Genomic DNA, 27,480 nt, shown 5'->3' with positions numbered 1-27,480 from the left:
AAACAAATTTACAAAATTTATTAAAGAAATTTTAATAAGTTTAAAACAACTTTCTAAAGTTGTTTCATCTCCTGGGGTTCAGTACCAAAGCCTGTACGCTGTCCTCACCGCCCTCTGTTTTTAATGCAGCCTCCTTCACCCTCCCTGCCGCCAATGTATTCATAATCATTCGCCTGGTTTTCTTAACTATTGTTTGTTTTGGGTGGGGTGGCTGGACATTAAAAAAAGTAATTTTGTGATCGAGTATACCAGTCAAGGTTAAGTTCTGCCTAAGTCTCAAGTTCAAGTTGAGTGTTCGTTGGTTGTTCTTGTAAAAATAAAAATGCCTAAAAGCCAACGATAATTCATATAAGTAAGGATCAGAAACAAAACTGTTTCAAAGTAGAGGAATGCTCCTTGAGGATGATCAATTTTATTATTATGATTTATCTTAAGGGTTAGTTTGCAAAACGGCTAACTTCATTTACTGACTGCAAAATTTACGAATTGGTGCAGGTTGTATAATGAGAGAAGAGCTGAACTCTCACAAACATTACTCTAAACTTTCATAGATAATCCAGGCACCTATGTGCACGGCCAGGCCTGCACCCCCTGGGCCCCTCCCGTCCCTCTCCCCCTCCTTGCCGTTTCTCCAGCCTTTCCCCAGCGGCTCTCTCAGCACCGACTCTCACCCACGTGTCGCTGCTGGACAAGTCTCTGGGCGCCGACCCGCACTTCCAGTTACCTGGGGAAGCTCTGTCTATCTAAACCCAAGCCCATCCTTCTTCCTCCCCACACCCCGGACCTGTGCCCCGCGTCTTCCGAGGCTCGCAACCCTGGCCCCGTTTTTGCTTCTTTCCCTTTCACAATCATCTCATTCATTCAGGTGCCACGGTAGCTCCGGAATCTTTGACTTACTTTCCATTCACGGAGGGAAGCTTCTCTCGCTGGGGGTTTGGTGCAGCGGGCGGTGTGTGTTCACCTCCGGACTTCTCTCTGCTTCCAGCCTCTTGTCTCCTCTGAATCACCCCCTCATGCTGTTGCTGGACAAATGCTCATCCAGGGAGCCACCCCCTGCGCACGACACTTTCACTGTTCCCAAGCCTCGCCTCTTCCACGGAGGAGACGCAGTTTAGTACAAGAGGCCGAATAAAAGTAGGAGAAGCGCCAATGAGCGAATCAGAGAGTCACGAGTTCCAGTTCCGCTCTCATCGCATATTAGAAACATGGCCTTGGTCAAATTTCCAAACTTCTCTTTCCTTCAGTTTCCTCAAGTATAAATAATACTTAGCTCATGCAATCATGGAGGACTGTCAGAAAATAAGAATAGTCTTCATTCATGGAACGTCTATGGCATGCTAGACTTTTTTTTTAAATTAATTAATTAATTTATTTTTGGCTGTGTTGGGTCTTCATTGCTGCGTGTGGGCTTTCTCTAGTTGTGGTGAGCAGGGGCTGCTCTTTGTTGTGGTGTGTGGGCTTCTCATTGCGGTGGTTTCTCTTGTTGCAGAGCATGGGCTCTAGGCACGTGGGCTTCAGTAGTTGTGGCACGCGGGCTCAGTAGTTGTGGCACACGGGCTTAGTTGCTCTGCGGCATGTGGGATCTTCCTGGACCAGGGCTCAAACCCGTGTCCCGTGCATTGGCAGGCGGATTCTTAACCACTGGCCACCAGGGAAGCCCCCATGTTAGCCTTTTAAAATGCATTATCTCCTTTAATTTTCACAACCATGTTCTACCATGTCCTCCATTGTTTTGGCCTCGCCACGCAGCATGCGGAACTTCCCCACCCGGGGATCGAACCCACGCCCCCTGCACTGGGAGCACGCAGCCCGAACCGCTGGACCAGCAGAGAAGTCCTCCTCCATTTTTTAAGATAAAGAAACAGACTCAGAGAGGCTAAGCAACTTGCCCAATTCCAGATCCTCCGACTCCGAAGCCCTTAAGCACATGTGCTGAGGCCTGGCCAGCACTGGGGGTGGTCAGCTTCCTCTGACATCTGTAATCTGATTCCAACACACCTGTTAAACCATCTCTGACAGTACTTTTCTCCCAGGTTGCTGGGATCTAGATCATCCGAGTGACTCCATCTGGACCATCCTTCCCCACATCTCTACCGACTGAAATCCGACTCTTACTCCAATGTCCAGCTTAAATGTCACCTTCTCCTATGGAACTGGATTTCAAAATGTTACTACTTCCTTGGGATTCCCATAATATTTGGCACTTCCCTTATACAAAGATCTTGTTCTCTTCTGTATTATCTTCTTTTTTCTACTCATGTCTTATCCTCCCTTGTGGATGACAAGCTCATCACAGGCCAGGGGCAGGTCCCGTTCATCTCTGTACGTCGCAGAGTCCCGGCTCAGCCCCTGAGACAGAGGAGGGCCTCGGCAAGGGACCTGCAGGAGGTTTAAGTTTGGAGCAAATGGGAGAGCTGAGCTCACTTTACAGTTTGCAGGAAGTGAAAATGCTCCTCGTATGTCAGACGTGATGTCGCAGAGAGAAGGGTAATTACAGTGTAAGATGGGGCCTATTCGCCTTTCTCCTCCGCCCAGAAAAAGGCGGAGAGAGTGAACTTTACATGGTTTTAGGCAAAATACCTAATAGCAGGGGCAGGAGGTCTATGTAGGTTTGTTATCTTAATTAGCCGATTAAAAAATTCTGCCAGAAAATACTACAGAAAAGAATCTGAAAAAGAATATATATATGTATAACTGAATCTCTTTGCTGTACACCTGAAACATTGTAAATCAACTGTACTTCAATGAAAGAAAGAAAAGAAAAATACTACAAGAAAAAAATGCATGGATAGGCCTTTGAAAGTATTTGGATTTACCACTACACACACACACACACACACACACACACACACACACACACACACTCCAAATAAGATTGTAGAAAGCATTAAAAAAAAAAATTCCCTTAACCCGATTTGTATTCTAGCAGTTTCCAGATTCACATGCTGAACTGCATCAATAAAAAAACTGAAGAAAATCAGATAACATAAGTGGGAACTCGGTCAGAGAAAGTTTCCCTGACGTTGGAAGAAATGTCACCCCAGGTAGAAGACTGCCACCGGATCCTTAGCTCCAAGGAGAAGCAGGTGGGTCCAGGAGGAAGCCACCCGCCCAGGCTTCACGCGGGAACCCTGCACCCGGCTTGGATAAGTATTTTTATTACAAACACAGTGACATGTCATGGGCCAAGTGATCAGTCCTATAAAAGGATTTCACACGGGACTGTGACACGGCAGCAGCCGGGAAACACGAAAGTAAGTGTTCAAGGGAACCCGGACGGGAGCGGAGCTGACACAAAACTTGAAGAGCAACCTCAGCATCAGCGCTGAGCAGACGCCAGCCACAGCCAACCCACGTGAAACCAAGTTGGGAAACGCAAGCTGGCTTTCGAGAAATCTCAGTTGATGTCAAGATATTTCTGCAAAAGATGCAAGATTCTCAGGACCCTCTGCTAGCCTGTTAGGAAAATACTTCCTCTTCCGAAAGAAACAATGTTTCTTTTCTGTTTTCCTTTTCCGCCTTAAACTTTCAGGTCCTGCTTGCGGAACAGAGCCAAACGCCATTCATACCAATTGTTTAGATTTCTTTCAGAACACATGCTGGTCACCAGGGTGGCTGGACTGTCCAGTGACCTGCGGCAGTCGGTGAGATTCGGAGGGTCAGACAGCAGGACGGCGGCCTCGCTCTTGTCCTTGGGCGCTTGGCCGCACTCGCGTGTTTACGGCCCCTCACTTAGGTTCAGGCTGGGAAGAACCAGGCAGAGGCGGGATGAATCGAGATCCCTTAGCAGGGGTGAGAACGCTGACGGGCAGCTAGGAGGCTGATTCACTTGTTTATCCGGATGGTTTTGCTCTGCTTAGAGGAGCAGTTTGTCAGTGTCCTGTGGCTCAGGAAATGTTCCTTCTCAGCCTCATCAAGTCCACATCCTTCCATATTTCCACGAAGGAAGGAAAAACCAGGCTAAGCACAGGGTATGTGTTTTGGCGGAGCTTTATAATAACACGCTAGCCGAGATAATTACAAAAGACCAGGCGTACCAAGCCTCAAACAGAGAAGAACGGGAAGAATCATTCAACTCTGGTCACTACCATCTTCCTAAAGAATTACACAGGAAGATATGGCTTCCCTGAATACTCCCAACCCAAACAGCGTTTCCAGATCCCTCATTTAACCTGTGGTTGTACAGACACAACACTGATTAACAGGATTTTTGAACAGGAAGGAATTTTTAAGACATCACCTAGATCCGGACTTTTCTAATCAATATCTCACGGAACTTTAAACAATAAAATATGTGGACCACAGGAAAACGATTCCATGGATCCAATCATTTTAGGAGATTCCAGAGGAAAGAATTAGATAGGCTTCTTTAACAAAGAGATGGTCACAGACTCTCAGATATCGCTGGGGTCTCTGTCTCCTACCGTTGGCTCCTGGGGGCCTCTGCCTCTGACAGGATTCAGCAGAAGTGATGCTGGGTCGCCTCTGGGCCCAGGCCTCACGCGGCCGGCGGCTGCTACGGCTGGTCTCCGGGTGAGCTCGCTCTTGAAGACCCCTCGCAGCTGCCACGTGAGTGAACCCTCGCGGGCCTGGGCAGCCCACACCTGACTGCACCTGCGTGAGGCCCACGTGAGAACAGCCTACTGGAGCCTGGTCGACCCGTAGCAACCAGAGAGATGATGATAGATCACCGCTTTCAGCTGCCGGGCCCGGGTGGCTCGTGTGCTGTCTGGCATGTAGCAGGCATCAATAGCTATTTAGTAAATGGATGAGTGAACGGCCGGGCCAGCGATGGAATGTGAACCTTGCAGAGGGGGGCTCTAGCGGCGTGACGTTTCCTAAATGTGACTATCTGGATGCCTGAAGACGAGTCATACACAGAACAGGGCTTGATGGAATGCTAGTGTGAGAAACACTGAGTTAGAGGCCTGAAATGGTACCGAATAGGAAGTACCGGTCTAGCTGTACCCTTGACGTTACAGATTAGAACAGTGAGGCCCGAGTCGCCGAAGAGAACTGCCTCTAAGGAAACAAGGCCGACGTGTAGACTCCGCCTATGAACTAGTTTCCCCTTGTAGCTGAAGTGAAGGAGTGCAGACAAAACTGCACGTTTCACTCACGTAAGCCCGTTTTTAGCTAATTACCTCTACCAGGCTTCTCACTCGGTAGCCCTCTCGTGTCGCTCCGTGTAAAGTCTCCGTGCGCACCTAGCTGTTTTCTGTAAGACCGCTCTCAGACGGGAGACTCCCAAAGAGGATATAAGAGCGTTTATCAGCCTCAGGTCTAGACCAAGCTCAGCTCTAAAAACAGCAGAATCTATAGGAACGTCTTGGGCCTTTGGTTTTGAACCATTTGCCTGGTGGAAATCCTTGCTTAAAACTGAAATAACTGAACTGTCTAGAAGCCCGGCTCTTCAGCTGCCTTAGGTACTGGTGAGGGACCCAGATTTTAAAATTCCTTCAACCTTATGTTTCAAGTTGCATTTTTCTTCCCCCATGGAGAGGTAAATAATATGATCTGAGGTTTGATTCAGCTCTTAAAACTATAGAGAAGAATGTTAATACAGGTCAAAATCTGGGCTGTTCAATTTTTCCTTTTCAAATACAGCCTATGTCACTACTCCCTAGTCAAGTCTCCAAATCCAAGAACCACTTCAATAGTTGAAGAAAAGTTTTATCTAATTATCATCTTTTCCTACTTTGAATTGACCAACCATGTATCTCTTCCTGGTTTTATCAAAGGGGCTGCCAGGGCAAAAGCACATCCAATTCTAAGTAAGCTTTAGTTAGCAGACTTAAAATCGATCATGCATTTTAGTTTCAGTAACTTGCAATTTCTACACCCTTTGATAATCCACTTTAAAGAGCAAACCGTCTCTAATGACAAGGCTTAAAAGAGACGACCTTTCTGAACAAAATATGAAAGCTGAGGAGATAGTTTTTTTAAAGGAAACTATGAATTAAAATGACCTCGTGTTCTGAAACTTTCCTCCCACCATTTTTGATGTTTTACCTTTTTCCTTTTTACTCTTAGAAAGAAAGCGAAGACACCCCTGCCTTCTGCAGATGGGCAGACACTTCAATAAGAAAGCTGTTAATTGTTCATTCAAACTCAGTTTCTTCTTTCTGCACTTTCTCTGCCGATGCCTTTAATGAGGTTGCTCGCCATAGAGCCACGTGCCTGGTTCCGAGGAAGTTGTTGCTCGTCTGTGACATTACAGGATAAGGCTCGAATCCGAGCTATTTCCCTTGAGTCTCAGTCAACCCTTTTGTACAAACTAGGAAGCAAGTCCGCCCCTTCTCCGTTCCCTCCCTCTCTGTCCTCTTTTTTCTCCCTTGTGCCCCTGGGCGGCTGCCCTCGGAGGAGAGCTGATTGTTGAGCGGGGATGTGGCCAAACCAGAGGCCAGACCCCTGAAATGGCTCACTGTGGGGCGACGCAGAAACGGTGGGTCAGACAAAACCCTGACGCGTGCCGATGGCCGGTGCCAGCGTTCCCGTTACCGCTCTCCTGCTGCCCCCTCACCGGGCAGACGTGCACACCGAGGGCACCGTGACCCCACACCTCTCCTCCTGCTCAGCTCTGCCAGCCACTACCTGGCGACCGTGGCATGTTGAGGTGGAACAAGCACAGGTGCCTGACTCAGGGCAGTGCCCACGACTGCTGGCAATGTGGCTAAATTAGGTACTTGTGATGGGCAATGGATCTTCCACCAGATAAGAGCGAGGATGACATCTTAGATGACTTTGCAATAAGGCACACGGTTTATAATTTATTCCTAAGCACTTGCTTTCTCTCCCGGTAGCCACTTTTAAACTGAGTACTCAACTCAGGAAGGACTTTTCAACATGCCAAGTGCAATCTTTCTTCCTCTTCCTTATCAGAGGACGTTTACAGAAACACCAGTGTCAGCCACCTAGCCCCTACCACACACAACCCAGCTGACCTGTACGACACTCTTCAGAAGGGAAACCGGATCTGGGTGATGTGCAAGGTCCACCCATGTTTGTAATTTCATAACCCTTGAAATAAGGAAAAGAAAGAACAGCAGGCAACTTTCCAAAGCACCTATTTGCCCAATGGCAGCGCACGACGCAACTCACAAGGTGTTTTCACTTCAAGCCGCTAAATAACCTTCCTAATGAAATCTGCTGACCGTCAACCTGTCTGCCACGATCTGTACAGAAGGGCTTAAAACTAATCACGGTGTCGCAATCGTTCCCTACCGAGTGCTAAATCACAGTCTGAGTACCAACTGTCTTTCCTTGTTAGCTAGTTTTAATAGCATCTGATACAGTTCTGCTTTTTCTCCGAACAGTCTTTAAGCCAGTGCTATCATTTATTTCACATGCAAGGAAAACCCGATCTTTCAGAGGACAGAGACCTACATTCCTGGAGGAGGTGTCGGGTGAACCTTAGCAGGCAGCGTGGTGACCAGGCCGAGACTCGGAGGCCTCTCACTGATGACCAGGCGGTGTTCTTGCTGACCCTGGCCTGGCTGTGGAAGCGGCTGGAAAACCTGCTACTTCCTTATCATCCCACGTCTCAGTTACAGTACAAAAAAGGGTAATTAATCCTTGGGCAGCAAACAACAAAGATGGGCGTGGGAAAGGGAAAAGAATTTGAAAAACGAAGTAAACGTTCTGCCCTGTCCTTTCACAGCAAACCGGGTGATTGCAGCCCTGCGCACGCCCCAGATCTTCCGAGAGCCTCCGAGGGCCTGCGGCATAGGCACCACGGCACAGCCCAGAGAACATGACCATCCGCTGCGGTTCAAGGTTCCCTTGGCAAATCAGCGTCGACCAATCAGCACAGAACTGCTTACTGGCATTCGGGTGGGGACTGAAAACACCCAGCCTTGGGAGCCAACACCAAATTCTCTCCACAAGGAAAACAGGACCGAGCAAAGCTCCTTCTGTCATCACTTGCTGGTGTGCTGAGTATCCTCCCAACACATCTTGACATTTTCAGGCTTCCTTAAGGAGCGTCAATTGATATCATAATTAAACCACAACCACAAAATCAGAGATCAAGCAAGTAACAATAAAACCGGAGCTGCTACATAAAATTCGTACCCTATCCTGCCTCTGGTCCCAGATGAGACTGACAACCAACATGACAAATACCTGGACTGACGTCAGGTGACTCAGTGACTTTTGTTCTAAATAAATGCACTACTTATGGGTTTGATTTCTGACATGACACAGGTATTTCTTCCCGTAGCACAATTTGAGATGGTCAGTATATTCTAGGGAAAGACTGCCATGTCATATTTATTTTAGCAAACGAGGTGCAATTAAAAAGTAGAAATAAAACTGAAAATACAAAGTAATATTTTAATAATATATGAACATGAACACGAAAACAATGTAAGCGTTAAATTTTTATATGATTCTACAAACGTGATTTTGATCAGCTGCAACTGGTAAAATTCTATGTAAAGGCATTAACAAGGCATCGCAAGAAATCATTTCTTTTCCCAATATAAGCAGTTCTCAGTACACACTCAAACGCACACAGATATGGAAATCAGAAATAAAGGAATGTTAAAAAAAAATAATGTAGGCAGACGCAAATAAAACCACCCCGTTAGTGTATGAGTGATGCATGTTTTTATGATCTTAATTACATTTAAGTATTAAAAAACGCCATTAATCTCACAATTTACTTTACAACATCCAAATCTTCAAACCTGTGGGAAGAAATCCAAAGCTCTGTCCCGACGGTTAGATCCATCCCACTCTCCTGGGTTACTCAGGTATGTCACCACGTGGTTACCTGAAGATCAAAAACCCCAAAGTTACAACCTTCTCTAGGTTTAACGGGCACGTCCATAACAAAATATGTTCTAACTCAGGAGGAGCTGGAGAGAGGCTAAAAAGTATATTTGATATCAAAATTTCATCACTGACACCCATAAGGGATCAAGCCCTATCTGTACCAAGAATCTTTTGAAAGGTGAATGAGTCTCAAAGTTTTTACTTTTTGAAAGCTGAAGTATAGCTGATTTACAATGTTGTGTTAGTTTCAGGTGTACAGCAAAGTGATTCAAATACATCTCCGTACATATTTTTTCGATTCTTTTCCATTGTAGGTTATTATAAGATACTGAATATAGTCCCCTGCGCTATAGTCCCCTGGGGTCCTTGTTGTTTATTTTATACATGGTACTGTGTATCCAAAGTTTTTACTTTTAATCCAGTGCCAACTAAATGGTTCAGCCTTTCACTGTACCAAGAGGAGGGCTGTCAGAACAGGTAAATGTGATCTATGTCAGTGACGTCTCTGGGAACCTTTGACTGGAAGGGTCTCCTGCATCCCCGAGGTGTGCGCTCCTGGGGGCACAGTGTTTGCACACCACGGAGCCGTTTATCTATTGATATTTGGGGTTGGTAAACATCTGCTACAGAGCCAAGTGTCCAGGGATGTGGGGCTCTGGAGATGCGGGTGACCACACTGAGGACCACGCCATCTCACTCTCTTAAGAGGAAGACAGTGTCTCCTTAACCCTGCAACTGGGCTTCAAGGCAACGTCCTGTCGTGACTCTGCAGGTGAGCCCGGCCTTGTCAGGCACTGGCGGACCCTCATCTCGTTTGGATGGTACAAGGAGGGGGTCTTCTCCAAGACAGGCTCTTTACGAAAAATAAGTCTTTTTTTTCAAAACTGATATGTTTACGAATTTTTTAAATTAATTAATTTATTTATTTATTTTTGGGTGTGTTGGGTTTTCATTTCTGTGCGAGGGCTTTCTCTAGTTGAGGCAAGCGGGGGCCACTCTTCATCGCGGTGTGCGGGCCTCTCACTGTCGCGGCCTCTCTTGTTGCGGAGCACAGGCTCCAGATGCGCAGGTTCAGTAGTTGTGGCTCACGGGTCCAGTCGCTCCGTGACATGTGGGATCCTCCCAGACCAGGGCTCGAACCCGTGTCCCCTGCATTGGCAGGCAGATTCTCAACCACTGCGCCACTAGGGAAGCCCCAACGCATTTTTAATGAGGATTTTAACACCCAACCGGGAGACCCACAGGTGCAGACAGTACAAACTACTCAGGAGACATTCTGGCCACAACAGTACCTTCTGCACTGGTAGGTCATCAGCTCCTCTTGAAGGATGGATGCCCTCTTTTGCAGAAAGTTAACCTAGAAAAGAGACCTCGTGTGAGAAGAGGTGAAGGTGGCTTACAGGGCGACACTGTGCAGATACAGTGTCTGGTCGGATTTTATTTAAATTCAGACAACTCTCTAGATAAAACGCAGAGGATCTGTTGAATGCTAATGCTGTGGTTTTGTATTTGATCACATCCCATCCCCACTGGCACTCCATCAGAGGCTACAGAACCCAGTTCAAACCCCGCACTGCAGAGCTGTTTGGACCTGGCCCTGGCCCACCTGGGCGCTTCATCTCCTCTCTTCCACCATCACCACCTTCCACCTCGCATCCTTCCTACTCTGCGGCCCTTTGGCCCTTTGCGGCCATCTGCCATCGTCTGCTTGGGAATCCTTGGCCAACTACCTCCTATTCACTGTCCACTGTTGGGTTCAAGGTCACCTCTGCTCCTGAATTCTTCTGCCCCCCCTCCAGCGCTGCCCCTCATCACCTCCTGCCCCAGGCAGCCAGCGGCCCCTCCTCTGTGTTCTCCTGTTCTGTTCTTAGCACTTTTCCAACTGCCTTCTGGTGATCTGTCTTCACGTCTCTCCCTCACACCCGAGAGCTCTCCTGGGGCAGGGATAATGTTGGAGCGTCTCTGTAACCCCAGTTTCTTTTTCAGGGCTGGACATGTAGCTGGCATTCCCTAGCTGTTTCAGGAATGAGTGAGTGAGTGGAAACAACATTACTGCCTACTAGAAACCTTAATCTCTCCGGGGATTCCCTGAGGTTGCAGAGGTAGTATTTTGTCGTGGGAAGAGCCTGTGCTCTGTCTGGAGTTAGGCCAACTGGCGTTCAGCTCCTGACTTGGCCTCCACAGCGCTAGGAAAGGTCCTTTTTCTCTTGATGCCTCATCTGTGAAATGGGGTGAACGACAGCCAGTTCCCAAGGTCATGAGGATGACAGGAAGTGACTAACAGGAACTGCCTAGTCCAGAGATCCTGGCAGGTACCACCCTGTGGCCCCTGCCCCTGAGGGGCTGGGGATGGGGGAAACTGGGCTGTCAAGAAGAGTCTCTTCAGTCAGACCTTCACAGCATGGTTGGATTAGCCTGAAGCATGAATTTCTATACTATTAAAAATACTTGTATCAGGCATAAATTCAAAAGCACTTTCCACAACCCACTGGAAGTAGTTTCCGGACACTTACACTATGGCTTAACGTGACCAGGAGTCAGTGGCATTTGATCACTTTGGAGCTTTACTCTTGTCTCTTTGGTCTGAACTGAAACCATGGCAACGGTCGATTCTGAAACATGGTTATGCAAGACAGGACAGCTGGCAGAGTAGAAACTGTGCTTGGAGAGAGGGAGCACGGCTTTTCTTTTTTTTTTTTTTACATCTTTATTGGAGTCTAATTGCTTTACAATGGTGTGTTAGTTTCTGCTGTATAACAAAGTGAACCAGCTACACGTATACATACATCCCCGTATCCCCTCCCTCTTGTGTCTCCCTCCCACCCTCCCTTATCCCACCCCTCTAGGTGGTCACAAAGCACCGAGCTGATCTCCCTGAGCACGGCTTTTCTAAATGGGTACATATCAAAGTGGTCCCGCTGCTTTTCTGACTCTTTACATCACCCTGGTCTGAATTTTATCCAATTAATCCAGTGACCCACAGGACCACTGATAACTTTGACAGATGCAGGGACTACGCTGATCCCACTTCCCTGCCTCCACCGTGCTTTGCCACTGGAATTCCAACAATTTTCAAAAACACAGGCACCTGCGCTCTCAAACTAAGTCTGCTGGCTCTGTGGGCTGCGCCTCTGCACAGCTGCCGATTCTGAGGCCCTCACGCAGCTGGCAGCGCTCTCTTTCTGGGTCAACATCCAGTTTTAGGAGGCTGAGTGGCTTTTATTACAGTGAAATGATGTGAATGATAACAGAAGCCCTGCAGGTGGATATCAGATTTCTCTTTCTTTTCTTTCTTTTTTTTCTTAAAAATACCTGCTCTGAAGGTGCTGGGTCCTACACAGCTGACCCTAAGAAAGCCCTCCTACAAAGTGAATGGGTAAGCCACATCTTGAGGAGAGCCTTCCACGTAAATAAAGACGACCTGATCCTTTGTAAGTTAACACCCTCCTGTCATACTTATTTTTATAGGTAGGAGTGAGCACAGCCAAACTTCTTAGCCTACAGAAGCGATAGCTAACAGTAGCATAAGGGTTGATGTAATGAACTTTTCATTTTCAGATAAGAGACTTTTGCTGAGGGGAACAGAAAAGGCAGGCTAACATCTGCTCCACGTATCTGTCCTATACATTATAAAGAGCTAACGTGAATTTCATCAAACTACAGCATTTGTTTCATTCGTAAATAAATTTCTTGAGGACCTACTCTGTGACAGGCATTGTTCTTGGCACAAAGAGAAAAGAAATCTTTCCCTTGCAGAGCTTTTCCAGGAAAAAAGTATGTTTTAAATTTCTAAGTGTATTAGAAATGGGAATATGTGAACTTCTTCTCATGTTGAGTTAAAACATTTGTTTTTCAAAAAACCAGGAATCTATAAAACTAATGCTATATAAAATATTTACAGCAATATATAAAACTTGTTTTAGAGAAAACTTATGTAGGAAGTTTTTAATTAATATCTAAATTGAAGTCAATTTTATCTCTTATAAACTACTGTACCAAGAACTACACGTTTCAGCAGAAATATCAGTATTTAACTGAATTGTTTGAATACCATGTCATTATCCTGCCTCGATCCTAAAATGCATCTTGTTATCTCTGACAATCATATAAAATACACCAGAGTAAAAATGCTTCTAACTTAGCCATGTTTTTTATTTCTCTGCACTTTCACATGATAAGGAGTTAGCAATGTGCTAACTGATGGCATTTTGGGCCTGGAACCAAGAATAAAAGGGTGAGTCTGTGTTGGAATGCAGACTGTAAATAAAAGTAACCATAACTGAGCTTTTCAATTTCAAGGATGCTTTTAAGAAAATCTTATCGAGACAAAGAGTTCTTAAGCTAGTAAGAAAAAATTCTAAAAAACCCCACAAAACAAAAAACAATTCATCCTGGGCACTCGGTTGTTCTGTGACATCACATGGATTTCTGGCATCAGTTCAGAAACAAACATTAATTAAGATATGCACATCATCTAAACCAGGGGTCCCCAGCCCCCCCGGGCCGTGGACCGGTACTGGTCCGCAGCCTGTTAGGAACTGGGCCGCACAGCAGGAGGTGAGCGGCGGGCAAGCTTCCCTGTCGCTCACATTATCACCCGAACCATCCCCCTGCCCCCCGCGCCGCCCCCCCGCACCCCCCACCGGCTGTGGAAAAACTGTCTTCCATGAAACCGGTCCCTAGTGCCAAAAAGGTTGGGGACCACTGATCTAAACCCTTGGAAAATTCCCTGATTCTAGAAATTACCTGTGACTTTAGGGAGGAGATAGTGTCTTCAAGTTCTTGTCTTAGAGATGCTGGCATCAATCCTTTAAATTTTGTTTCATATTCTTGTCGTATGTAAGTTATCTAAAATGAACAAAAAAAGCGTATCTTTTTAACCACAGAAATGATTGTTTTGAATTTAAGAAATCCCAGAATAATGTCCATTCATTACAAAGGTAAGTTTGTTACATGTGGTCAGAAACCAGACAACTGAGATGAAATAAGAGGAAACACAAACTGAACAAGGTGCTCTGTCCTTGTCAATCTGGGAGAGAGAGTCCCTGCACCAGCACTTTATTTCTTTAAAATCCTCGTTGACACAGTTTTTGGCATTGGATAAGGAAAATACCTGTCCTCTCTTCTCCACTCATTATGTACACACGATGCTAATCCTACGTCCTCTTCCTGATCAGGGTGTGGGTTGTGATCATACTAAGCTGTGTGTGAGGACAATTCGTGGTATGTCATCTGTTTGGCTAAGACACTCCCCGCTAACCGTCTAGGTACCTGGGTGCTTGATATCACCATGTGATTATGAAGATGCGAGTGAAGGAAAATCTGCACAGCTGTGTCTCCAAGCCTCCCCATACAGGAAACCAGAGGGCCCTTGTCATCGTGAGCATCTCTGATTCATGAGTTTCCCTCTGCCTCTGGAATACAGCCAGGTCTTGCTCAACTAACTGATGGTCACTGGGCTGGTCAAGGAAAAGCTGGCGGCTCATCCAACTACAAACAGGTAAGGAAGGTGGAAGAAAAGTCTTTGGAGGAATATGCCTCAGCAGGATGAAGAGGTGTGTCTGAGGGGGAGCACGAATGTGAGTGTGTCCGTCTTGGTGCCCTCCTTCAGCTCTGTTTCTTTATTTCTCCTTCTCCTAATCTGAGATGCTATGGAATTCAACACTGTGTTGCATGTGCTGTGTGGGACTTAACTAAATATTAAAGCTGAATTGCAGTGTATCCCACAAATGAGTCATTGGACACACCTGGAAATAAGGTAATGGACTATGAAAATATGTGCCACTGAGTTCAGTTAGACAAGTCTATGGATTTACTGAGGATAATTTAAAATGACTAGCCTTTAATTCCCAAATTTTCTTATACTAAACTAAACTAAGGGGGAAATGTGCTCTAATAGTTTATTACCTACTACAATCCCATGGCAAATGTTCTAGAACACAATTTTTAAATTTTTAGCAAAGTATTTTTTTCAGGTATGTTACAATCTTGTGATTTATGCCTAAAGGGTAAACAAAAATGATGAAAAATGATCTCTCCCACTGAAGAAATATTTGATTTTTCCCATTTTATCTTCTTGGACGTAAGTCCAATAGTAACATCTGTCAGTTGACTCAAATGAAAGGCAAACACAAAGTAAAACACATGGTTTATAAATCAGACTTTAGGGGCAACCTTTATCAAGGGCTCACAGGCTACTATATATTGAGTATTTTTTTTCTATCGCTCATCACTGGCTCTGAAATTTTGAGCTACTACTCTTAAAAAGGACTCACGTTTGCTCTATTTTTTGTATCCCTGTTTGTTTAGAATGTCTGCCCTCTGCCTGTCCATTTGAAATATAACTTGTCTGGGTATAAAAATGCTTCTGTCCCACGTTCTTTCTCTCAGAACTTTGGAGGTGTTTCCTCAATGTCTTCTGGCATTGCTATGGTGAAGTCTGAAGTTAGGCTAATTTTTTTTCCATGTTGAATGTGACTTTCTTTCTCTGCTTGGATGTCCATATGATTTTATTTTTCCCTGGATTAGGTAACTTCACTGGGATATGTTTTTGTATTAATGATTCTATATCAATTTTCCTGAGACAATGTGTGTGCTCCTTCTATCTTTTAAAAAAAAAATTTATTTATTTATTTATTTGGTTGCACTGGGTCTTAGTTGCGGCAAGGAGGGCTCCTTAGTTGCGGCATGCGTGTGGGATCTAGTTCCCTGACCAGGGATCGAACCCAGGCCCCCTGCTTTGGGAGCATGGAGTCTTAACCACTGTGCCACCAGGGAAGTCCCTCTTTCTATCTTTATATTCAATTCTTTGAAGAAAAGCTTCTTCTGTTAGAATTGTTTTCTATTATATCAATAGTTACATATATTCATGTTATATATGATTTTTTTTCTATTTGTTCTCTTCTTCAGGAACAGAGATTTTGCATGTGTTGGCTCTTCTTTGACAATCTTCCATATTTACAATCTTCTCTATTATTTTACTTTCTTATCAATTTATATCTGTTTTCTATTTTCATTTTATTTTGTGTGATCACCGTATTTCCTTAGATGTTTTCAGTTATGATTTTCCCATTTTTGTTTCTTCTAATATGGTTTCAATCTCTGTAATCTCTTGATTTTGACTACCTTTCTTCCTAAACTCTGAGAAATCACTTCTCATCTTTGTTGAATTATATCATCTTTAAACACATCTCTCTTCTTCTTCTCTCTCTCCCCACCTTTTTCCTTGACAGAGAGATATGTCAATGTGTTTTGTAAATGCTTTGACATTATGAAGAACTGTTTTGGTTTCAAAGAACTGTAATTTGTCTGAACCTTCTCCTTACTGCTTGGGTAATTTCCCATTAGATCTATGTTCTAATTTGCTTTTTGCTTCCACTCCTTCTTTCTCTCTCTCTTAATCTAGCAAGGCTCTTAACCTCGTTCCTTTTTCTTAAAAAAAATTTAAATTTCATTTTTGAATGGAACCAGCAATTTTCTGAATGCTGAGGTGGGGAGTAAGCTGGGGCAGGCCACAGCTGTGGTTCAGTTTTGCTGTCATCAACACCCTTTGATCAAACCTATTATTTCGTTTGTTCTTGGGGCCCACCTGCTCTTAGTTTTCAGCTATGTTGGAGATCAGGGCCAAGTACTGAAGCTCTTTAGTTAATGTTCATAGCTTCTCTGGACTCTCTTTTTTTCCCACTTCACTTTTCACACCTGATGGTCTCCCTCTACTGGAGGCGAGTCGCAGACAGCAGAAAATTGTGCGTGAGCAAGGTCATTCATTGATCACCACCATCCCTTGCACCACTTTTAAAATTCAGTACGCTATACTCCCCAACTTTTAGAGGATCTTGCTATTTCTACTTTCTGTCTATCCCTTTCTTCTTTGTTTTTATGATTTTGGTGAATCTGAGTGAACTTAAAATGGGCCCTTGGAAAATCCGACATTACCTCTCCTGTGGGTGAGACTATCACTCAGGAAAATATTACTATCCTGAATCCTTAAACCCAAATCCTGAATTTAATCATCATTATACCAAGCAGACGCCTATGACTTTAATAAAGTCATGGAAAACTTTAACCAATCCGTTTTACTCTACTTATGAGGTTAATGACGTTACTACCAGCAAACGTTTATTGAGTACTTTCTATGTGCCGGTTACAATTCTGAGTATTTTAAGAAGTGTTTAATCCCTCTGGCAACCCAATGAGGTAAGCACAAATTTGAACTCAAGCAGTCTGACCCTCCAGCACATATTCTTAGCCACTGTGCTCTGCAGTTTCTCACACAATCTTCCCACATGCTGACGGGTTTCCTTCACAGACACCACCAGCTAGAGCAGTTTCATCCACTGCACAGTTGTGCTCTCCCTAGCGCAACAGGGGCCAGGGGACAGCCTTCCAGACATCCAGCTGATCTTTGCTCTATTTATTTAATTTTTTTAATGACAACAATAACAACAGTGCCAACAACAATTGGTTCCAATATGGTATGTTTTCCCTATACTTTCCCATTGGTTTAAAATTTTAATTTACCAAGCATTTATGATAAGACTAATTTTTAAACATCTGTACAAATGCAGTACACATACTGACCTAAAACAAAAGTTCCGCAAATCCCCCACATAAGCACACATTTTAAAGTCCGACCAGTGAAGGATATATCTAAGTTTGTTCCACAGCAAAAGGAGAAGGAGGAAGGAAAGAATTAGCATATAGTCCTGTATATCACTTTTTTTTTTCTGTTTATCACTTTTGACTCCCGCTACTATTTTTCTGTCCCCACGTCTGTCCCAGGATGTGTTTGAGGGGAAATAATGAGGGAATGATGACATTTGTCTACAGACTAAGTGCAGACTATTAACTGCTAACTGCTAACCGTGCCCCTCTCCCTCCTCCCTGCCTTCCCCCTCTGGCTGTTAACCCGGCAAGAAACAAGGGGAAGTTGAGTTGATCTAAGCAAAGGGTTTGATGGGCATACAAACTAAGGGAGGTCAAAATTGTTTACATGTAAATCTATTTTACTATTAGATTTGAATATTAAATCTTATTCACATACAGTGTCCAACTGTATTAGTGCATGATGTTTATGAAATGCGGAAGAATTCAAAGGTCGTTCTCGCTTGAGTCCTTCTTGGAAGGAATTTCCGTCCCACCTCACCCTTCCCACTGCCCTCGAGAAGCACCGTGTAGAACTATCCGCTATTCCTCGTCCCTCCAGCATCCCACCCAATAGACACAGCTTCCCTCTCTCCACAATGGTTACTTCTCTCTCCATTTCCATCTTCTTTCCTTTAGGAAAGGAAGATTAGGAAACTCAGGACATCACGACAAACAGTGACGCTCCTGTAATGTAAGCCGAGTGGAAGCGGCGTATGTATAACCTGGTACCCACGTGAACAGGGAGGGCTGTGCTTGCCTCTGGCCACAGACCGCCCACCTTTCCCTCGAAGGCACAGCACTGACAGTATTCCCTTTGACTTTAAAAATAGACTATGAAGGGCTTCCCTGGTGGCGCAGTGGTTGGGGGTCCGCCTGCAGATGCAGGGGACGCAGGTTCGTGCCCCGGTCCGGGAAGATCCCACATGCTGCGGAGCGGCTGGTCCCGTGAGCCATGGCCGCTGAGACTGTGCGTCCGGAGCCTTGCTCCGCAACGGGAGAGGCCACAACAGTGAGAGGCCTGCGTACCGCAAAAAAAAAAAAAAAAAAATAGACTATGAAGACCAAGAACCTCAGACCTGGAGTTCAGCATCACAATGGAGTAAAGTTCACATCCTGTATAATCAGATAAATACTCATGTGATAAATAGGAGTGCATGAAGTGGACCTGAACCAAGAGGGTGTCTGCAGAGAAAAATTCAAAGTGATGTTGAAGAAAAGGTTGAACCTTGGAACTCTATCATTTCATTAAAAATATGGAAGGGAGAAGTAACACATGTCTGGTGGCCCTGCATCAATTAGTCATGTCAGGACGTCCAAACTACAGCAAATACGTCAACCTCCTACCGTAAAAACAATGAGACGGAAGTGAGTAGCTCTGTACAAACAACGTAGGGACGGGGTCGCAAACACACGATATTTTATCACAGGTGCCAGTGCAGCCAATACCAGACTCACTTTCCAAGAGCTGAGCCGCGGGGAGGCCAGTTGCTGAGTCGCCACTGGGAAATCCTGCGGGTTTTCACACGTGTCGGCGGGGTCAGCAGAGTGACAGTGCCTAGTGTTACTTTACAAAGCGCGTTCCAACCAAGCCCCGTGGGGTCAGTTCGGCAGAGCGCCAAGGAACCGTAAGGACTCTTAGAGTTGATGTCACCTCCTAGCTGCCTCTCCACTGGCCCATCCCCGTCCACGGTGCCTCAGTTTGCCCCCAACTACTGCAATGCCCGTATGTTGGTTTTGCTTTTCGAGTCAAATTTGCTCCATCTTTAAAGTGAAAATCAAAATCCTTTACGTGGCCAAGGAGGTCCCACCCAGTTGGCCCTTAAACGTCTCTCACCCCGCGGTCTCCCCAGAGAGTCTCCCCACGTCTGCAACATCAGACAGCTTAGCCTGCTTTGAGTTTATTCACCAAGTGCCCGGGTGCCTGTTCTCACCAGGGCCTTTCTCGTGTTTCTCTGATGGTTCCTTCTTGTCTCATGGGGGGTCGTGCCACTGCCTCCACCTGGACTCGGGATGCTGGCGGGTCCTGCTCTGTGGTGCTCTCAGGGCTGCTGTAGGTCCAGGCACCCAGCCGGGGCAGCTTCCCAAGACCCTGATGTGGCTATGTCTGGGTCGCTGCCTTCCAGCCTTGGAGAAGCCACGGCCCTGGTTACGGGCAGGTGACGGAGGTCCACAGTCTCCACACCAGCCTGGCTTTCCAGCTGCGACCCAGTCTCTTGTCACTCACCAGCAAGAGCCCTTTCTGCATCTCCGTCCCCGGGCCTTTCCTCCCAGCCGCCTCTGCCTGCTGTCGGGCTTGGGATCCCGTCCCGGAGGCTTCAGCTTCACCCACCACTCTGGGGTTCTGATCCGCTTCCAGCCACACACGTGCTCATCACGCTTTCAATACCAAATACATCTTCTGCTTTGTTTGTATTTTACCCATCACCGCCGAGTGTTCGAGGCACAGGGGTGCCCCGTGACATGACCCAGCAGAGCCTTCCTGTACAAGGGCAGACGGCTGCCACCTGCCTTTAACTCAGTACAGTAACGCCTAGGGGTTAAGAGCCCAGACTCTGGAAGAGAAACGTCGGGGACTGAATCTGGGCTGTGCCTCTAAACTGCGTGCCCTGGGAAGGTTAACTTCTCTGTGCTTGTTTCCTTATCAGGAAAATGGGAATGAAAACTTCTCAAGGCTACTGTGAGGACTAGAGGATTCAATACATGTATGATTTTTACAACAGCGGCACTTAGTCAAGTTCAATAAACATCACTACAGCATATAATGGAGGTTATACGCATGTAACGTATTTCATTATATTATTATGCATATAAGTCACGAATTAAATTGAAGTATATATTTCATGTAGCCAATCTTTTAGACTTTCGGCTGATTATCTGCGTGTGTCTGTGCTTAGCCTGAGGGCTCCGTTTGGCCTCTGACTGAGAAAGGACATCATGACCAGAAGCCTCTATGGATTCAGAATCGACTGCAAATGAATCCTCATTGTACAATAGAAATAACCTACATGCGTCTGGAAGCACGACTTATCTGCTTTTGAGCCGTATTATTTAGCCAAGCCACAAGAGTGACTGCTGTGTCCACGGGTTTTCTCAGACCCTCGCTGCAGGTGGGGAACAAGTGCTCCCTGATCAATGATTTCAGGGAGGGATCCCAGCTCAAGACCACCCACCCAGCCTGGATCCCTCCCAAGCAGAAATCTGTGGGAGGGTTAAGGGACATCACCAGACGCTCCTATTCACTGTGGGTTAGTTCATGCAGAACCCCGTCCTTCTATGGCTGAGTTGAAGGCCAGAAAGAAAACTGAGTTTGACTGGTGGGGAGGGCGAAATTACAAGAGAGAATTTTGGAGTCCAGTCCACACTCTGAGGGAGGGTGAGCGGGGGGTCAGTAGAGAACATTACAAAGACACTGGGCTTCTGAAGGGTCGGAAGGGGTCGGAAAGCCTGGGAGGTGGTGGGCGGAAGCGGGGTCTTGGGACGGTGGCGCTGGGGGTACGGAGTGCAGTGCCAACAGTGCATTGCATTCCCTGCTGGACTTCACCGGGGGATGTCACTCGGGTGTGACAAGCCATCTTGCTGCCCAGAAGCTAGAGGTGACAGAGTGGAGCCAGCCCAGAGGAGGAAGAGCTGAGACTGGAGAGCCTGAAACCAGCCCTTGATCAGGAGTCAGCCTATCCTTGGACTCTTCTGCCTGGGCTGCCTTTTCTGTCACCCGCACCCAAAACACTCCTATTGAAACAAGGCAGAACGTGCAAAATATTAACCTGCATTTATGTGATGCATCTGCTCAACCAGGGGTCAGCAAATTTTGGACTGCAGACCAAATCCGGCCCACCACCTATTTTTTTTTTTTTTTTTTTGAGGTATGCGGGCCTCTCACTGTTGCGGCCTCTCCCGCTGCAGAGCACAGTCTCCAGACGCGCAGGCTCAGCGGCCATGGCTCACGGGCCCAGCCGCTCCGCGGCATGTGGGATCCTCCCGGACCGGGGCACGAACCCGCGTCCCCTGCATCGGCAGGCGGACTCCCAACCACTGCGCCACCAGCGCAGCCCCCACCAGCTATTTTTGGGGAATGAAGTTTTATTGGGACACAGCCACGCGCGTTTGTTTGCGTATCATCCATGTGGCTACTTGGCCATGACCTCGCTGAGGGCTCTTCACAGAGACCCTGTGGCCCACAAAGCCTGAAACCTTTTCTGTCTAGCTTTTGGCAGAAAGCAGGCCGACCCCTGCCCTAGACTGTGACACTGCAGGTCGGGGACGGTGTCCGGCTGGCTGACTCCTTCAGCTCGGGCGTCCAGTTCACTGCCTGGCCTGTGGCAGCGCCTCCTTAGTATTTGCTGAGTGAATGAACGAATCAAAACCTCAGCGCACACAACTGTGGGTGTTAAGCCAGTCTTTGTCTTAAGATGACAGGACCTTCAGAAGGTCCAGAGTACCTACGGGGCTGCCAAGATCAAAAGTGATCTCAGAGATTCACCCGAAGGTGGGTAGTCCGTGCGGCGAGGTGCGTGGGCACGTGGAAGGCAAGTTCACACGCGTCAGAGGACGGCAAACTGTCCACTTTACGTCAAAAGGTACGTCCCTGAAAGGGTCTGGAGAGAACGCCCGCGGGAAGACACGCGTTTTTCCCTTTTGTTTACTGTCTGGATTTCCTCCCAGAGGGAGAGTCGATCAGCCCTTCCTGAAAAGGGGGTGTCCATGGACGGAGGAGCAAAACCCCAGCCAAGGGCAGGGGGAGACACCCGAGACGTGTAACCGACTTTGTGAATAAAAGGCCAGGAAGACCTATGCAGTGAGACTGGTATTCAGTAAGGCGGACGCGGGGTCTGGGCTCCGTTGGATGTTTCCTCTTTGTACCTTGAAGTGAGGTTGGAACACGTGGTACACGGTAGGTGCTCAGTAATACTGTGAACGAAGATACGTTTGAATAGGGAGGTGGGACCTTGAAATCACGGCGGGCAGTAAAGTTTAGATTTAATGGCGTAGAAAGTACAGAAAGTATAAGAGAAAGCACCGCTTAGGAACATCTGACAGACACCAGGCACTGTATTAAGGAGCTGACAGATAACCTTCCACACGTCGTGAAGGTTCTATTTAATCCTTACATAAACTTTGGGAGGGAGATATTATCCTACCCACGTCGTGGATGCAGACGCAGGCTCCCAGCGAGAACCACGATGGAAACTGCCAACTCCTCATTCCTGGGAGGAGGAATTATCCGGAAATATTGTAAAGGAGCTCAGGAGGGGAGGTGGCCTGGGACTCAGGGGACAGCCGTGGTGCAGGGATCAGGAGACGTTCTTGTTGTAGGGTGACGGCTGTGGGGACCTCGTATCACAGAAGCTGACGACTGAGTGGCTTGTGAAAAATAAAAGCACGAGGTGAGTCGACTGAGAATTTACGTCTCAGCCGTGTGCCAAGAAGAGTGAGAACGGGGGGAAGAGAAGGCCTGGTTTGGGTTCGCATTTACTGTGTTTCAGGTGCCCGGGAGATAGGCACGAGCACAGCTGATGAGGAAGCCGGGCCTGGACACCTGAGGACCACTGAGCCAGTGGAGGACGCAGAAGCCGGGGAAAGGGGGCTCCTTGCAGGGGGAGAGAGAGACCAGGAATCTCCCAGGAGCGAAGACTTATGCACAGGAGGCACCAACGTTTAGGACCGGGATGGCCAGAGAGGTGGGTGCAAGTGAGGAGGGGAGAGCCGTCAGACATCAGATGCTGCCGGGAGGCCAAGGCCACCTCTGTCGTCTCCCTGGCACGCCGCCACCTCGCACGAAACGGGGCCGCCCAGCTAGCCTGCCAGTCATCAGAGATGCTGGTGAGCAGCGATGCTACCAACAGAGTTCAAGAGGCAATCAGCGCTAAACACGTTGCTTCCTATTTTTAAAGCAAAAATTACACTAGAAGTGCCCAGATCTAACCTTCAGTTAGATATCGTGCAAAATACCTGATTTAGTCAGAGGTTTTTTGAACTGGTTCGAGGGCATCTTTCAAAATAGGCAAGCCATGACTGCTCTTTCTTTCCTGCATTTTTAAACTCCTGACAATTATAAATAAGTTAAATCTCTCCCTCAAAGCACCAATTACCTCCTATGTTTAAGGAGGCCTGTCTTGCCAGATACGGCGTTCTACACAAAACACAAAGTAGGAACACGACGGCGGTCACTGTCCCACGGTGCGCCCGGGATGCACGCAGGCGGCTCCAGTGAGCAGAATGAGGATTTTGTGCACGAGTCCCCTCACCTCCCAGCTGATGGGAACCGAGGCCCCGCAGCCTCAGAGCAGAAAGCTTCAAAACACCATGTCAACGGTCACCGACTAAGCTCTGCCTTCACACGGCAGAGGTACGAGGAATTTCCGTTCAATCAAAAGTTAGGGAATGTGGAGTCATCAAGACGTCGCACAGGCTTTCTGAGCGATGACGGTCAGGGTGTGTGTCCAGCCAGCGTGACGGCTGGCGACCCGGCACAGCTCTGCGTGGGGAGCAGAGTGAGTGTGAGACGGGTTTTGTCCCCTGGAAGCTTACACTGTCCCCACGAGACGTGCAGAAAGGGCACGACTGGAGTGTGACAGGCCCCGGACAGGAGCAGGGCCGACTGATCACCTCTAAGCAGGGGACGGAAGTCTCTACAGAGGTGATGGAATCTGACCCGGATGCTTTCTAGGTGGACGAAAGGGACAGGAGCTGCTGGCGGAGGGGAGAGTGGGAAGCACAGAGGTGACGTGTGCGGCACTTAGGGACGCCGGCGGGGGCCGGCGTCTGCTGTGGATGGAGGTCGTGCAGGGGCAGCAGCTGAGGGAGCCACGTGGAGGCTGTACGGTCAGGATCCACGCGGTAGATGATGGGAAATCTCAGGTCTCTGACTGGAGGCTACTGCATCTTGACTTCTACTACAGGACAGGGAGCCTACTGCAGCCGCCCTGCTTCCAGATTTCCCTTCAGCTGACTCTGCGCTGCCGGCCCGTTTCCCTGAAAGGCGGACCTGACCGCCCAGCCCTCTCTCCCCCATCATAAAAGTACTTCCATGGTTTTTTTAGCTGTAGCTGAAGAACGACGTCCCCGGCACGGGTCATCCAAGGACCTTCTCAAGCTGACCTGGGCCTGACTTCCCAGGACATCTGTGCTCCAGTAACGACCTGCGTCTCTGCCCAGAACCCCACCCACTCTGCGCCTCGTGCCTTTCTTTGCACACGCTGTCCCGTGCCCCTTCTGCTCCCTGATGCTCTCACACGGAACCTGCTCCAGGACCCCCGTCCTCAGCCTTGCGGTCAAGGTAACCATTCCCTCCTCTAAGATGCCGCAAACCTTGTGCATCTAACAGTTGTGACCGTCATCATCACCATCGCCGTCAACGATGACCTTTACCCGGTGTGTTCCATGCATCAGGTGCCGTCTTCTGCGTAGTGTATCATACTTTATTTAATCTCCCTGTCAATCAGCTCCATGTGGTCCACTTATGGCTTTTTATGCATGGAGGAATAGGCCTAGAGAGGTTCCTATTCTACCCACAGTCACACAGCTAATTAATTAGCAGCTGAGCCGACACCCACAGCGAGGCCCTCCTTACCCCAGCGCCCCTGCTTTTACCTCATTATCACATAAATTGTAATTATTGATTACATACTGCTTTTTCCCATAGGCTGCGGGCTCCCTGAGGGTAGGTGCTATGTTTTACTGGAGATTATAAAAATAAGATTACATTATTTGTCTGAAGTGTGAAAATATTACACGGATTTTTTTGCCAACATAAGGCATCTTTGCAAGCCCCTTATGCAGGCTGGAGGCCGCAGGAAGCAGAACACACCCGAAGACATATGCCTGGGCTCACATGACCAGCACCACACCTGTGCTAGGTGAGATGGGGAAATGGCGGGCCAGAGAGCGGTCCACTTTCAGGCTTTCAAGAGAGGCTGGCATTTCAGGGACTTCCCTGGAGGTCCAGTGGTTAGGACTCAGCTCTTTCACTGCCGAGGGCACAGGTTCAATCCCTGCTTGGGGAACTAAGGTCCCGCATGCCATGCCGTGTGGCCAAAGAAAGTTAAAAAGAGGCTGGGGTTTCTATTTTTACAAATCAGATAAATCAGTAATGAATATTAACTTGGCTTGGTTCACTTGGACAGATGTGAAAGTAAAATTTCTGTTAGAAACAGTCCCATTAAAGTATCTTTAAAAAACTTCAGTGAGTTGCTCCTGACTCAGACAAAACCACCACGGCCTTAAGAGACTGTGTGGGGAGAGCAGCCGTGCGTCAGGCTGAGCGAGAAGCCTCCTCTCCTAGTCTTTTTCATCATTATTTTCAGTTGCTTTTCCAGGAATGTCTCTGGGCGTTCTTTGTAAAACTGTTGCCCAGATCTTTTTTAAAACACATCAAACCAACAAAGGTCAAATCAAGAGCAGGAAGCTTTTGTTCTTTCAGTCGGAAGACATTGCTTTCATATTAAAAATGTACTGAAATCGAGAAACATACTCTGATGATGTCTGAGAAGAATTCATGGCAGAGAGTAAAAGAGACAAAGAAGAAAGCTCTCCACTGTCACTGGTGGCAGAGGGCTGTGCGATCCTCTGTGGGACAGCTTTTTTCTTGACTTCAATGGCAGAGAAAAATCACTCTCTAAAATTAGAAAGACCCTGCACATTGCGTTCTGACATTACGACTAATGATGACTAACACTGTCGTTCTTTGTGTTTATTGGCCCTCAAGGTAAAACATACTACGGTGAAAATTTTAACTACCTTATTTATACGTGAAAACAAGCAGAAAGGGTCTTTTCTTACTCGGGTGGAGTTCTCGAAGGTCTGTGTGTGCTTTATTTCCAACCACTGGAGGCTGCTATCAGAAGCCTCTGTCTGTGCAGCTTGAGGGCCAAGTGGTAACTGAGGGCTCCGGAGCAATTCCATCCCCTCTCTTTACCTCCCATGTGGATTTAAAACCGACGTTGGCAGCTGCAAGGCTAAGATTTGGGGTAAGGATACTATTTTATCTTGCATTATGTGAACGATTTTTTTTTGCAACTTTGAGAAAATCTTTTCCTCAAAGATTTTCTTTGAGAAAATTAATCTCGCTTCCTCTGGCCTGACGAAGATTTTAAATAGTCAGACAGATGAGCCCAAGTCCCTGTCCTAACAGTGGCCTTGTGAGACCTTGGTCCAGTGATCTTGGAAATAGAAGGGCTGTTGTGAATTTAAGCTAATATATGTCCCTTAAGGCAATTAAATGTTTGACGGAATGGGAACCTTTGGAAGACTCGTCTGGAATTTTAAATTTAATCTATTCATGGTGTAGCTCGACTGTGTTTCTGGATCGCAGGTGGTGACTGTCCCTAAGAAGCTGGGAGAGGCGCAGGCCAGCACGCTGTCTAGGGACCAGCAACGGGATATCAAAGGGTGGCTGGTGGTAGGCGTGGAGGCCACGGATCCGCCATCTCAGGGTCCCTGGAGCAATCTCCTCTTAATGTAAAGGGTTCCAGGCCAGCGGGATGGTAGAGCCTGGTGGGCGGTTAGGTGGGAGCCTCCTAGGACGGGTGGGGCTGCTTCAAGGAAGACCAGCCTATGGCGTGCCCAGGACTGGACACACACCTTGCGCCAGTGGGTCCCTCTTTACCTATCCTGTCCTGTCCAGTGTTGAGCGCCTAGCAGGTCACCAGCGCTAGTCTGTGCTCTGTGTATGTGGCGGGGGGACAAGGACGAATTAAACACTGTCTTCAGAGAGTTTACCATTTCCTTGGAAACAAAATTAGCCCACAAACAGCTACGGGGAAACTAAGTATAACAGAAATTGGGGTCAAGAAGAAGCTCTTTGTGGCGTGGCACTGTTTGGGAAGGACTGAGGGAGAAGGTGAGCGCCCAAAGGTGAACTGCAGTTGGATGGGCAAAGGTTCGGTGAAAGGCAATTCCAGGCAAAAGGGAAAGAAAGCACGAGTCAAGGGAAAAATGAGTGCGGCAGGTGTGGATGCCCAGAGCCCACCCAGCCGAGGGCCCGACTGGAGACGTCAAGGAATGCTTAGAAGAAACAGTAGACAGTCAATTAACCCAGACTACAGAGACCTTCAGACG

At 47.3% G+C, this 27,480-nt stretch overlaps 1 protein-coding gene across 9 annotated transcripts in view; it reads right to left on the bottom strand.

Annotated features, from left to right (window-relative positions):
* Window positions 1-8,373: 8,373 nt before the first annotated feature.
* CEP112 (centrosomal protein 112) overlaps window positions 8,374-27,480 on the bottom strand; it is a 418,686-nt gene continuing 399,579 nt past the window's right edge. For all 9 annotated transcript variants that reach the window (XM_059998183.1, XM_059998182.1, XM_059998189.1 and 6 more), the window contains 3 exons: window positions 13,525-13,626; window positions 10,071-10,135; window positions 8,374-8,776 (listed from right to left, as the gene is read on the bottom strand). In XM_059998183.1, the coding sequence (XP_059854166.1) occupies window positions 8,773-8,776; window positions 10,071-10,135; window positions 13,525-13,626 (171 nt within the window). In that variant the 3' untranslated portion in view covers window positions 8,374-8,772. The remainder of the gene's footprint in view (window positions 8,777-10,070; window positions 10,136-13,524; window positions 13,627-27,480) is intronic.

This window comes from Delphinus delphis, chromosome 19 (assembly GCF_949987515.2).
Source record: "Delphinus delphis chromosome 19, mDelDel1.2, whole genome shotgun sequence".
Lineage (NCBI taxonomy): Eukaryota > Metazoa > Chordata > Mammalia > Artiodactyla > Delphinidae > Delphinus > Delphinus delphis.
Note: the sequence above shows the minus strand (reverse complement) of the source record. Positions and strands in the feature narration are given on the sequence as shown.